At 46.3% G+C, this 12,085-nt stretch overlaps 1 protein-coding gene across 1 annotated transcript in view; it reads left to right on the top strand.

Moving 5' to 3' along the window:
- The first annotated feature begins 320 nt into the window (after positions 1–320).
- Positions 321–12,085, top strand: part of RPN1 (ribophorin I) — a 30,854-nt gene continuing 19,089 nt past the window's right edge. Inside the window, exons 1-2 of the mRNA XM_054482139.2 lie at positions 321–876; positions 6,295–6,359. Coding sequence (XP_054338114.1) covers positions 538–876; positions 6,295–6,359 — 404 coding nt within the window. The 5' untranslated portion in view covers positions 321–537. The remainder of the gene's footprint in view (positions 877–6,294; positions 6,360–12,085) is intronic.

Raw genomic sequence — 12,085 nt, 5'->3', positions numbered from 1 at the left:
AGAATTATTGGACAGGAAGAATGGTAGGAGATAGTAGAGACCTAGGCAAGGGCCACTCCTGTAAAAATTAGGTAAGTGAAAACTAGTAATAATAAGTACACTCGCGGCTGGGCGCGGTGGCTCACGCTTGTAATCCCAGCACTTCGGGAGGCCGAGGTGGGCGGATCACGAGGTCAGAAGATCGAGGCCACAGTGAAACCCCATCTTTACTAAAAATATAAAAAAAATTAGCCGGGCGTGGTGGCGGGCACCTGTAGTCCCAGCTACCCCGGAGGCTGAGGCAGGAGAATGGCGTGAACCCGGGAGGCGGAGCTTGCAGTGAGCTGAGATCGTGCCACTGCACTCCAGCCTAGGCGACAGAGCGAGACTGTGTCTCAAAAAAAAAAAAAATTAATAAATAAGTACACTTGCACTACGATAGCCCGGGCAGCTCTGAGAGAGGTTTGCAATCAGGCGCCGGGTCGGCTTCCCGGTTGCCCCGGAGACAGGGTCCTTCCTTGTTCGGCGCCGCCATCTTGTGTCACCAGCCCTTGCCCAATGAACGGCTGCTCAGTGGCGGGAGGGCGGGCTACCGCGCCGGGGCTCTACCGCCCTGGCGCTCTGCTCTTCCCGGTCATGGAGGCGCCAGCCGCCCGCTTGTTTCTGCTTCTGTTGCTCGGGACTTGGGCCCCGGCGCCGGGCAGCGCCTCCTCCGAGGCACCGCCGCTGATCAATGAGGACGTGAAGCGCACGGTGGACCTAAGCAGCCACTTGGCTAAGGTGACGGCCGAGGTGGTCCTGGCGCACCTGGGCGGTGGCTCCACGTCCCGAGCTACCTCTTTCCTGCTGGCTTTGGAGCCTGAGCTGGAGGCCCGGCTGGCGCACCTGGGCGTGCAGGTGAGTGTGGGCGATCCCTCGCCGCCACTCCCGGGACCCTTCCCTCCTCCCTTCCTGGCAGTCCCCCGACTCCGCCCGCTCCCCTCTAGGCCTCAGGAAATGCGGAGACCCGGGCGGCGGGCGGGGAGCAGGGGGGTCCGTGGGATTGCCTCGGGGACCGCGAGGAGTCCTGGGTGGCCAGGGGCCCCGGCGCCTCCGCTGCCCCCGCTGCCCCCGCTGCCCGTGCGCGCCAGCCCTCCTGCCTGGGCCACGTCAGCACTGGCCTGCCCCCGCGCGGGTCGCTGCTCACGTGGGATCCGCGGCCGACCCGCCTCGGAGCTTGCCCCTGTTTGGGCCGTTCTCGGCACCACTCGGGAGACCTCCGGCGGGTAGAACGCACCTCCCTTCCGTAAGGCGAGCGCGGCAGCCCCTCGGCCCGGTGCCAGCGGGCGCCAGACTTCATTTCTCACGGCCCGACGAGGTGGCTCAAGTAGAGAACAAATAAATGAATTAAAGTGAATTTCATTCTCTTAATTCAGTATCTGGTCCGTTGTAGGTGCTTCTTTCTAGACATAGAGAACCATCAGAAATGTAACAGGTTTCGCATTTTTAAGTTGGTAATCACTTGAAATCCCTATTAATGTGACGCATTTCTTAAGGTTGCTAATGAACGCTTTCTAAATGTCAAAACTCTTCTTAAAGTTAGTTTTAAAACTCCTGCACGTAATATAAGTTCTCTTATGCTGTACAGAAAAGGAAAGTCCAATTTTCTCCCTTCCTCCTGCTGCTTCTCATTCTTACACCTCGGCAATAAATGGCTGTGTTTGACTTAAATGTTTCCAGGTATTTCAGTGATCACCAAAGAAAATGTTGGGTTTGGGAGTAAAGGGAATATACATACACAGAAGTTTGGTTTTTATTACTGTTGTTGTTAAACAATTTCGTTAAATGATTACCTAATTGTTTGTTGAGAGAATAGTCATTATAGTGTCACATTTCTTCTAAGTACACTTCGTTCTCTGACTGAATATGGAGCTATAAAGATGGGTTTATAGAGATTACGTTTCTGAAATGACTCCTATTTTCTTTCATGCCTTGTCCATGATGAAATAAAGTTTTACTCAAAGGCTTGTGGAAAGATAGATCAAAACTTCATGTAAATTTGCCTTGCTACCTTTGAATGTCTTGAATGTTAAATCCCGTTCTTTATAGAAGCCAGTTGTGATTTAATGAGCTTGTTACAGTATAAGTGGACCACAGCAGGAGCTCGGCTATCCTGTCATCATGCCTGCGAGCTAGGTTAATGTACTTATTTTAAATTGTTTTTATTTTTTCTCCCAACTTTATTGAGGTATAATTAGTATACAAAAAACTGCCTATTAATATATTCAAAATACGTATACACTGGTGTAACCATTACCACAATCCGCGTAATAAACATATCTGTCACCTCCAGAAGTTTCCTTTTGTCCTTTAGTTTGTTTCTGTGGTAAGATACTTTCTTACTGGGACTCTACTGTGTGTCAGATATTATGGTGGGTATTTTAAATATATTCTCATTTAGCCCTCATAGCAACCATTTAAGGTATAAATCCTCATGTAGCAGGCAAGGAGGCTGTAGTCTGTCAGGTTAAGTTATTTAGCCCCTTACATGCGGTCTTACAGTGCAGAGTTAAGTCAGGGCTCCAGCTTATTCCGTAATTTGTGTGTTCTCACACTGTATAATGTTGCCTCTTCTGGCTTTTATGGCTGTGAGATAGGATTGTATTGGGTATAAGACTTGCAGTCACATTAACAGATTTATTTACAATCATTTTCAATTTTGTAGTCCAAGACACTAGTTAAATGGATATATGTGCTATTTTGTACTCCTATCCCAGTGGGAAACAACTGGATGATAAACTTAACAACGAGATGTATATTTTCCAACAGTTGTGTTGGAAACTGATGAGGTTGCTGAAATGTTTTTCAGTGGGTTCTTTTTCTTTTTTTGAGACGGAGTTTACTCTCGTTGCCCAGGCTGGAGTGCAGTGGCGCGATCTTGGCTCACTGCAACCTCTGCCTCCCAGGTTCAAGTGATTCTCCTGCCTCAGCCTCCGGAGTAGCTGGGACTACAGGCGCGTGCTACCACGCCCAGCTAATTGTTGTATTTTTTTTGTAGAGACAGGGTTTCACGCATGTTGGCCAGGACGGTCTTGATCTCTTGACCTCGCGATCCGCCCACCTCGGCCTCCCAAAGTGCTGGGATTACAGGTGTGAGCCACTGCGCCCGGCCAATTTTTGTATTTTTAGTAGAGACGGGGTTTCATCATGTTGGTCAGGCTGGTCTCGAACTCCTGACCTCAGGTGATCTACCTGCCTTGGCCTCCCAAAGTGCTGGGATTGCAGGCGTGAGCCACCGTTCCTGGCCTTCAGTGGGTTATTTTCAAACCCTTGGAGAATTTTAGGAGCTAGCAGAAGGGACCATGGTGGTTACTGACTAGGAGCCAGTGGTTGCTTCTCTTTTTCCACCAAGGACCCATCTAATGATTTTTCCTCTCTTTAGGATCCTGTCTCTGAAATATTTTGGCATGCTAATATTTTATTAAGTAACTCAATATTTTTCAATAAAACAAATAAGTCTGTATAACTGAACACAATGAGAGTTCCTGATACACACACATATAGTAGAATGTTCCTTTTTTTTTTTTTTTTTTTGAGGCAAGTTCTCGATCTGTTCCCCAGGGTAGAGCACAGTGGCCCAGTGAGAGCTCACTGCAGCCTCGAATTTCTGGGCTCAAGCGATCCTCCCACCTAGCCCCCTGAGTAGCTAGGACTACATGTGTGCACCACTATGCCTGGCTAATTAAGAGCAATTTTTTGTTTTTTCAGAGATGGGGTCTTGCTGTGTTGCCCAGGCTGGTCTTCAACACCTAGCCTCAAGCAGTCCTCCCAAAGTGTTGGGATTACAGGTGTGAGCCACTGCACTTGGCCTGGCTGGAATATTCCCACTGTGATAAGATTCTAGTCAAAGTAATGAAACTTCTTGTTTGTATTAGACTGCACAGCTTTATTGAGGATGATTGTATGATTGTTTTTAGGCTTTTTGATATATTTTAAAAGTTCGCCAATACAGCTTTTTGTATCCTACTGGGAATCACTACTTCAGTCCTAGAAGATAGTCTAATTTTTGTTTTTTTCAGTTGAGGGTGGGTTGGCAGAGAGATCAGTGGGATATGTATACCCTTCTCCCTTGCAGTCTGCTCCACAGTCTTATGATTGGAGATAACTACTCTTTCTTAGAAAACCCCTGCAGCCTGCTGGAGTGAACATCCTTTTCCTGGTTATATATCTTGTTGCTGTGAGGGTACCCCAAACAGTGGTCATTGGCTCCTCCCCAAGGGTATTTTGCCACTGTTAACCTTTTTTTTTTTTTTTTTTTTTTTTTTTTTTTTTTTTGAGAGGAAGTCTCACTCTGTCGCCCAGGCTGGAGTGCAGTGGCACGATCTCAGCTCACTGCAACCTCTGCCTCCCAGGTTCAAGTGATTCTCCTGCCTCAGCCTCCCAAGTAGCTGGGCTTACAGGTGCCCGCCACCACACCCAGCTAATTTTTTTACTTTTAATAGAGATGGGGTTTCACCATGTTGGCCAGCTGCTCTCAAACTCCTGACCTCAGGTGATCTGCCCGCCTTGGCCTCTCCAAAGTGCTGGGATTACAGGTGTGAGCCACTGTGCCCGGCCAACTTTTTTTTTTATGAGATGGAGTTTCACTCTTGTCGCACAGGCTGGAGTGCAGTGGCATAGTCACGGCTCACTGCAACCTCCGCCTCCTGGGTTCAAGCAATTCTCCTGCCTCAGCCTCCTAAGTAGCTGGATTACAGGCGCCTGCCGCCACGCTCAGCTAATTGTTGTATTTTTTAGTAGAGACGAAGTTTCACCATGTTGGCCAGGCTGGTCTCAAACTCCTGACCTCAGGTGATCTGCCCCCCACCGCCTGCCAAAGTGCTGGGATTACAGGTGTGAGCCACCATGTCTGCCCAGTTTTAACTTTTATATTAGTGAAAAAACAGTTTTAGGCTGGGCGTGGTATCTCGTGGCTGTAATCTGTGGGAGGATCACTTGGGCCCAAGAGTTCGAAACCAGTCTGGGCAACATAGGGAGACCTTGTCTCTACAAAAATAAAAACCCATGAGACTTTTTTTTTTTTGAGATGGAGTCTCGTACTGTCGCCCAGGCTGGAGTGCAATGGCACGATCTCAGCCCACTGCAACCTCCTCCTCCTAGGTTCACAAAATTCTCCTGCCTCAGCCTCCACACACCACCACACCCGGCAAATTTTTTGTATTTTTAGTAGAGACGGGGTTTCACTATATTGGCCAGACTGGTCTTGAACTCCTGACCTCGTGATCCGCCCGCCTTGGCCTCCCAAAGTGCTGGGATTACAGGTGTGAGCCACTGCGCCCAGCCCTGAGACTTTTCTATTACATCACTAAATACATTTCTTTGAGTATGCTTATTTGAATGTAAATGAGAAAGAAAAGCATCAAGAAAGAGGGCCTTTGAGAAATATATTTGGAAGTGTAATCTTTTTGTGTATGTGTGTATTTTTTTTTTTTTGAGACAGAGTCTCGCTCTGTCACCCAGGCTAGAGTGCAGTGGTGGCGCAATCTCCGCTCACTGCAACCTCTGCCTCCCAGGTTCAAGCGATTCTTCTGCCTCAGCCTCCCTAGTAGCTGGGACAACAGGTGAGCGCCACCACGCCTGGTTAATTTTTGTATTTTTCGTAGAGACGGGGTTTCACCATACTGGCCAGGCTGGTCTCAAACTCCTGACCTGGTGATCCTCCCGCCTCAGCCTCCCAAAGTGTTGGGATTACAGGTGTGAGCTACCACACCCAGCTGTGTGTATTTCATCATTCAGGAAAATGTTATGCATTTATAGAGGTTTTATGCCACTTTTTTTTTTTTTTTTTTTGAGTCGGAATTTTCTCTTGTTATGCAGGCTGGAGTGTGATGGCGCCATCTCAGCTGGCTGCAACCTCTGCCTCCCGGGTTCAAGCAATTCTCCTGCCTCAGCCTCCCGAGTAGCTGGGATTACAGGCATGTGCCACCATGCCTAGCTAATTTGTATTTTTACTAGAGATGGGGTTTCTCCATGTTGGTCAGGCTGGTCTCGAACTCCTGACCTCAGGTGATCCGCCTGCCTTGGCCTCCCAAAGTGCTGGGACTATGGGTGTGAGCCACTGCGCCTGGCCATATGCCACTTTGTAAAAGTAAGTCTTTGACAATATTCTTGTGTTTCAGAGAAAAAAAAATTGTTACTGAAAAGAAAATTCAATCTCTAAAAAGTTCTGGTAGTTTGACTGCTTTAATGGGGATGTTCTAAAGCACTTGGTTAATTATTGACTCAAAATTTAGAAGCCAAAAGACATGAATAATAAACTGTCTTTTTCTGTTGTAGGTAAAGGGAGAAGATGAGGAAGAGAACAATTTGGAAGTACGTGAAACCAAAATTAAGGGTAAAAGGTAAGCTGACAAACAATATACCTTGTCTCTTGTTAAAGGTTATGTCAGGGTTGGGATCATATGGGATCATAAACTAGGGGAGTTGCTTAGGAAGTGCCTGCTGTATTACAGGGTTTTTTTTTTTTTTTTTTTTTTTTTTTTTTTTTGTAGAAAGGAGGTCTAGCTATGTTGCCCAGGCTGGTCTTGAACTCCTGAGCTCAAGCCATCCTTCTACCTTGGCCTCTCAAAGTGCTGGGATTACAGGTGTGAACCACTGCGTCTGTCCTAGAGGATTTTTTTTTTTTTTTCCCCTGAGACAGGGTCTGTTGCCCAGGCTACATTACTATGGTGCCATGTTGACTCACTGCAACCTTCACCTCCAGGGCTCAAACCATCCTTCTCCCTCAGCCTCCCAGATAGCTGGGACTAGAGGTATGTACCACCACACTTGGCTAATATGTGTGTGTGTATGTATGTATTTTTATTAGGTACCGGGTTTTGCCATGTCACCCAGGCTGGTCTTGAACTCCTGTCCTCAAACAGTTCTTTGCCTCCCAGAGTCCTAGGATTATAGGCATGAATCCATTATGCCCCACCGAGGATGTTTTAATTAATGTATGTGATAATAAGCAACATGCTGTAATGTATTCTGGACTCATTTATGACTTCTCATTACTAATGCTGAAATTGGATTCCCCTAAGCAGTGGCAGTTTGTTTTATAGGAAGAAAGTAGTTACTTTCCATATCAGATCAGTTCTCCCTCCTGGTTCCACAGAGCTTTATGTGAGAACGCCAAGCTGTTTGCCTCAGCAAGTATTCTCCTATCTGTGGTTGGCTACCATTCTGCTTCCAAGGGGCAGACAACCTTCCCCCTGGATACCTCACCCCTAAGCCTTCAGGGCATTCAAAGTGGTAACTTCTTTGAAGGCCTACTGTGAAGTCTGTGAAGGCTGGGTAGGGTTAAACTTGCATATTTCTTTGCTCAGACCTCAGCATCTAGCATGGAGCCTGGAACTTATTAGTTATTATTATTATTATTTTTTGGAGACAGTGTCTGTTGCCCAGGCCTGGAGTGCAGTGGTGTGATGGTTCAAGTGATTCTCCTGCCTCAGGCTCCTGAGTATCTGTGATTACAGGCGTGTGCCACCATGCCTGGCTAGTTTTTGTATTTTTTTTTTTGAGACAGTTTCGCTCTTTTTGCCTGGGCTGGAGTGCAATGGCGCAGTCTTGGCTCACTGCAATCTCCTCCTCCTGGGTTCAAGTGATTCTTCTGCCTCAGCCTCCCGAGTAGTTGTGATTACAGGCATGCACCACCACACCTGGCTAATTTTTGTATTTTTAGTAGAGATGGAGTTTCACCATATTGATCAGGCTGGTCTTGAACTCCTGACCTCAGGTGATCTGCCCGCCTCGGCCTCCCAAAATGCTGGGATTACAAGCGTGAGCCACCGTGCCCCACAAGTTTTGTATTTTTAGTAGAGACGGGTTTCCCCATGTTGGCCAGGCTGGTCTCAAACTTCTGACTTCAGGTGATCTGCCTGCCTCAGCCTCCCAAAGTGCTGGGATTACAGGCATGAGCCACCATTCCTGGCCCCATAGTTTCAATTACTGTGTGATCCTACCTAATCTTTGTTTTTTTTGGAGATGGAGTCTTGCTCTTGTCGCCCAGACTGGAGTGCAGTGGTGCGATCTCGGCTCACTGCAACCTCCGCCTCCTAGGTTCAAGTGATTCTCCTGCCTCAGGCTCCTGAGTAACTGGGATTATTGGCGTCCGCTACCACACCTGGCTAATTTTTGTATTTTTAGTAGAGATGGGATTTCTCCGTATTGGCCAGGCTGTTTTCCAACTCCTGACCTCAGGTGATCTGCCGGTCGGCCTCCCAGAGTGCTGGGATTACAGGTGTGAGCCACTGCTCTTGGCCCTTTTTTCTTTCTTTTTTTTTTTTTGAGATGGAATTTCCCTCTTGTTGCCCAAGCTGAAGTGCAATGGCACGTGATCTTGGCTCACTGCAACCTCCGCCTCTGGGGTTCAAGCAATTCTCCTGCCTCAGCCTCCCAAGTAGTTGGGATTACAGGCGCGTGCCACCACACCCATTAATTTTTTGTAATTTTAGTAGAAATGGGGTTTCACCATGTTAGCCAGGCTGGTCTCGAACTCCTCAGGTGATGCACCCGCCTCGGCCTCCCAAAGTGTTGGGATTACAGTTGTGAGCCACTGCACCTGACCCCTTTTTTCTTGTATGTGAATATATCTTTTCTTTTCTTTTTTTGTGAGATGGAGTCTCGGTCTGTCGCCCAGGCTGGAATGCAGTGGTGCGATCTTGGCTCACTGCAACCTCTGCCTCCCAGGCTCAAGCGATTCTACTGTCTCAGCCTCCCGAGTAGCTGGGATTACAGGTGTTCGCCACCACGCCCAGCTAATTTTTTTTGTATTTTTAGTAGAGAGAGGGTTTCACTATGTTGGCCAGGCTGGTTTTGAATTCCTGACCTCAGGTGATCCACCTGCCTTGGCCTCCCAGAGTGCTAGGATTACAGGTATCAGCCACTATGCCTGGCCACCTTTTTTGTTTTCTGTGTTATCTTAGTTGTCTTTCTTTGGTTGTTAAGTTTAATCCTTGAATTACTTTGAGTTCATGTACAGCAGCATCCTTTCAGGAGCCACATTTTAATGCGTGGTGATTATCTTGATTTTTCTTGGTGATTAGCTTGATTTTCCACTGAGTATATGAACTAGGCATCTCACCAGCCCCGAGGCTGTAAGATCTGAGAGTTAGCTTTAAATAAGTCGCTATTAAAATTGCTTTCTCTTGCTTTAAGAGACTCCTCTCCCTCTCTGAGGCTGTCTGAGTACCCTGTCTGTGTTTATTGGCTCTAGCTGCTGGCCTGTAGCATCTTGGATAGGCGAGGTAACTTAGTTATTAGGACTGTGGTTTTTGTATCTTTGCTGTCTGGGATCAAATCCTAGCTCTGTTATGTTTACTAGCATTTTCCTCAGTTTCCTCATCAGTAAAATAATAGTGTTTACCTCATATGATCATGGCTAAGAGTCACTAAATTGGCCAGGCGCGGTGGCTCACGCCTGTAATTCCACCACTTTGGGAGGCCGAGGCAGGCAGATCACCTGAGGTTGGGAGTTCGAGACCAGCCTGACCAACATGGAGAAACCCCATCTCTACTAAAAATACAAAAAAGTTAGCCAGGAGTGGTGGTGCATGCCTGTAACCCCAGCTACTCGGGAGGCTGAGGCAGGAGAACCACTTGAACGGGGAGGCAGAGGTTCTGGTGAGCCGAGACTGTGCCATTGCCAGCCTGGGCAACAAAAGCAAAACTCCGTCTCAAAAAAAAAAAAAAAAAAAAAAGATTCACTACATTAATATCTGTAATGTACTTGGAGCCTTAGTAAGCACTTAATAAATTTTGAATTAATCACAAAGAAGGCTAATGGAATGGAAGGAACATTTCAGGCAGAGATATCTGTAAAGATACAGAGGGATGACATTTCATGGTGTGTTTAGTTAACTGGGCTTTCGGAGTGGCTGTTGCTCAGAGGAAGGTGAAGCTGTGTAGGATGGGTTGCGTTCAGTTTAAGGACTACTCTGTACCATTATTAAAGGCGTGGGCTTTATCCTTAAAGCCCACAGTTGGGAACATTCTCAACTGTTCTCAGTAAATCAGTTTGAGTACCTGAGTAAAAAACCAAGTCATTCACACAATGTTCTCCCATTAGATCCAGCTAGAGAACAGCTACAGGAAAAAAAAAAAAGACTTGCTCCACATACATCAGTTTAGACAGTTCTGTTTTGTCTAACTAGCCTTTTATTGATTGAAAAACCTTCATTAGCTGGTGCTTCCACATTTTGGTAAGAATTGATGTTCGTAATGATCTTGGAGTGCTGAAAGGTTCTGATTTGTCTTCTGAATTATCAAAGCAAAATTAAATTATGTGGCAGCATTTAACAACTTGTAAAATGAATGTGGGAATGTTGATTTGAGATTCTGTAGATGGGCTGGGGGGAAGGGAGATTAGGAGATTCATAGGAAGAGATGCAGTAGTCTAGGCACATGGTATTGGTTTGAATGGAGGAGGAGGCAAAGGAAGGGATGGGTCTGAGAGGAATTTCTAAGGTAGGATTGCCCAGATATTGGGGACAGAGCAGAGTGAGGCATCAGAAAATGCCTGAGTTTCTAGCTTAGAGTTGATTAGATGGCAGTGGTATTAAGAGAGATTGAGAATTGGGATCACGAATGATAAGGTTTTGTTGAATTGCATGTGGGGTGGTCAGTGGAGCTGTCTAGTAAACATTTGAAAATTTGATTTTAGAATTCAGGACAGAGAGTGGGATGAGAAGCACATTTGGGACTTGAAACTAAGAATTGGATAAGACTGTCCTGAGGAGAAGATGCTGCTACTTATATTTTGAGTAGTGAACGTCACAGTTGTAATATGAAATATAATGGTGTGACTGATAAAGACATGCAAGTTTAGTGTTCTATAAAGTCATATCAGAAAGAGTGATCCATGTTCTAACCTTTGAGGACAAACTCATTGGAGCTTATTAATTCAATTTTTCACTAATGGTTTCTACGTCTTCTAAAAATTGTTTTCCCGGCTTGGAAAAGTGATTCAGTTTAGAATTAGTACCCTGTGAATTTTAAGTTTCCAGGCCATCTGTTTTTATTTTTTTTTCCTTTTTTTTTTTTTTTTTTTGAGATGGATTCTCGCTCCATTGCCCAGGCTGGAGTGCAGTGGTGCAATCTTGGCTCACTGCAACCTCCGCCTCCCGGGTTCAAGCAACTCTCCTGTCTCAGCCTCCCGAGTATCTGGGACTACAGGCGCCTGCCACCATGCCTGGTGAATTTTTGTACTTTTAGTAGAGATAGGGTTTCACCTTGTTGGTAAGGCTGGTCAGCCATCTGTTTTTCTTTAAAATATTAGTAGCTTTATTTTTTTCTTGATATGAGGATGATACAAGCTCCTTATAAGACAAATTAGGGCTGGCGCAGTGGCTCATGCCTGTAATCCCAGCACTTTGGGAGCCCGAGGCGGGTGTATCACCTGAGGTCAGGCGTTCCAGACCATCCTGGCCAACGTGGTAAAATCCCCTCTGTACTAAAAACACAAAAATTAGCTGGGCGTGGTGGTGGACGCCTGTAATCCCAGCTACTAGGGAGGCTCAGGTAGGAGAATCACTTGAACCCAGCAGGCGGAGGTTGCAGTGAGCCAAGACTGTGCCATTTCACTCCAGCCTGGGCTACAAGAGTAAGACTCCGTCTCAAAAAAAAAAATAATAATAAATAAAATAAAATAAATTGGAAAAGACAAACTAAAGCTTATTCTACAGCCTTGAGACAGTTACCATTAACATTTTGTTGAACATTCCTTGAAATACTATTCTTTACATTCATTCATATATACATGTATATATATATATATTTTTTTTTTTTGTTTTTGTTTTTCTTGAGACGGAATCTCCCTCTGTCGCCCAGGCTGGAGTGCAGTGGCACGATCTCGGCTCACTGCAAGCTCCACCTCCCAGGTTCACACCATTCTCCTGCACCAGCCTCCTGAGTAGCTGGGACTACAGGTGCCTGCCACAATGCCCGGCTAATGTTTTTTGTATTTTTAGTAGAGATGGGCTTTCACTGTGTTAGCCAGGATGGTCTTGATCTCCTGACCTCGTGATCCGCCCATCTCAACCTCCCAAAGTGCTGGGATTACAGGTGTAAGCCACCCCACCTTGGGCCT

Source organism: Pongo pygmaeus, chromosome 2 (assembly GCF_028885625.2).
Source record: "Pongo pygmaeus isolate AG05252 chromosome 2, NHGRI_mPonPyg2-v2.0_pri, whole genome shotgun sequence".
NCBI classification, from domain to species: Eukaryota; Metazoa; Chordata; class Mammalia; order Primates; family Hominidae; genus Pongo; species Pongo pygmaeus.
Note: the sequence above shows the minus strand (reverse complement) of the source record. Positions and strands in the feature narration are given on the sequence as shown.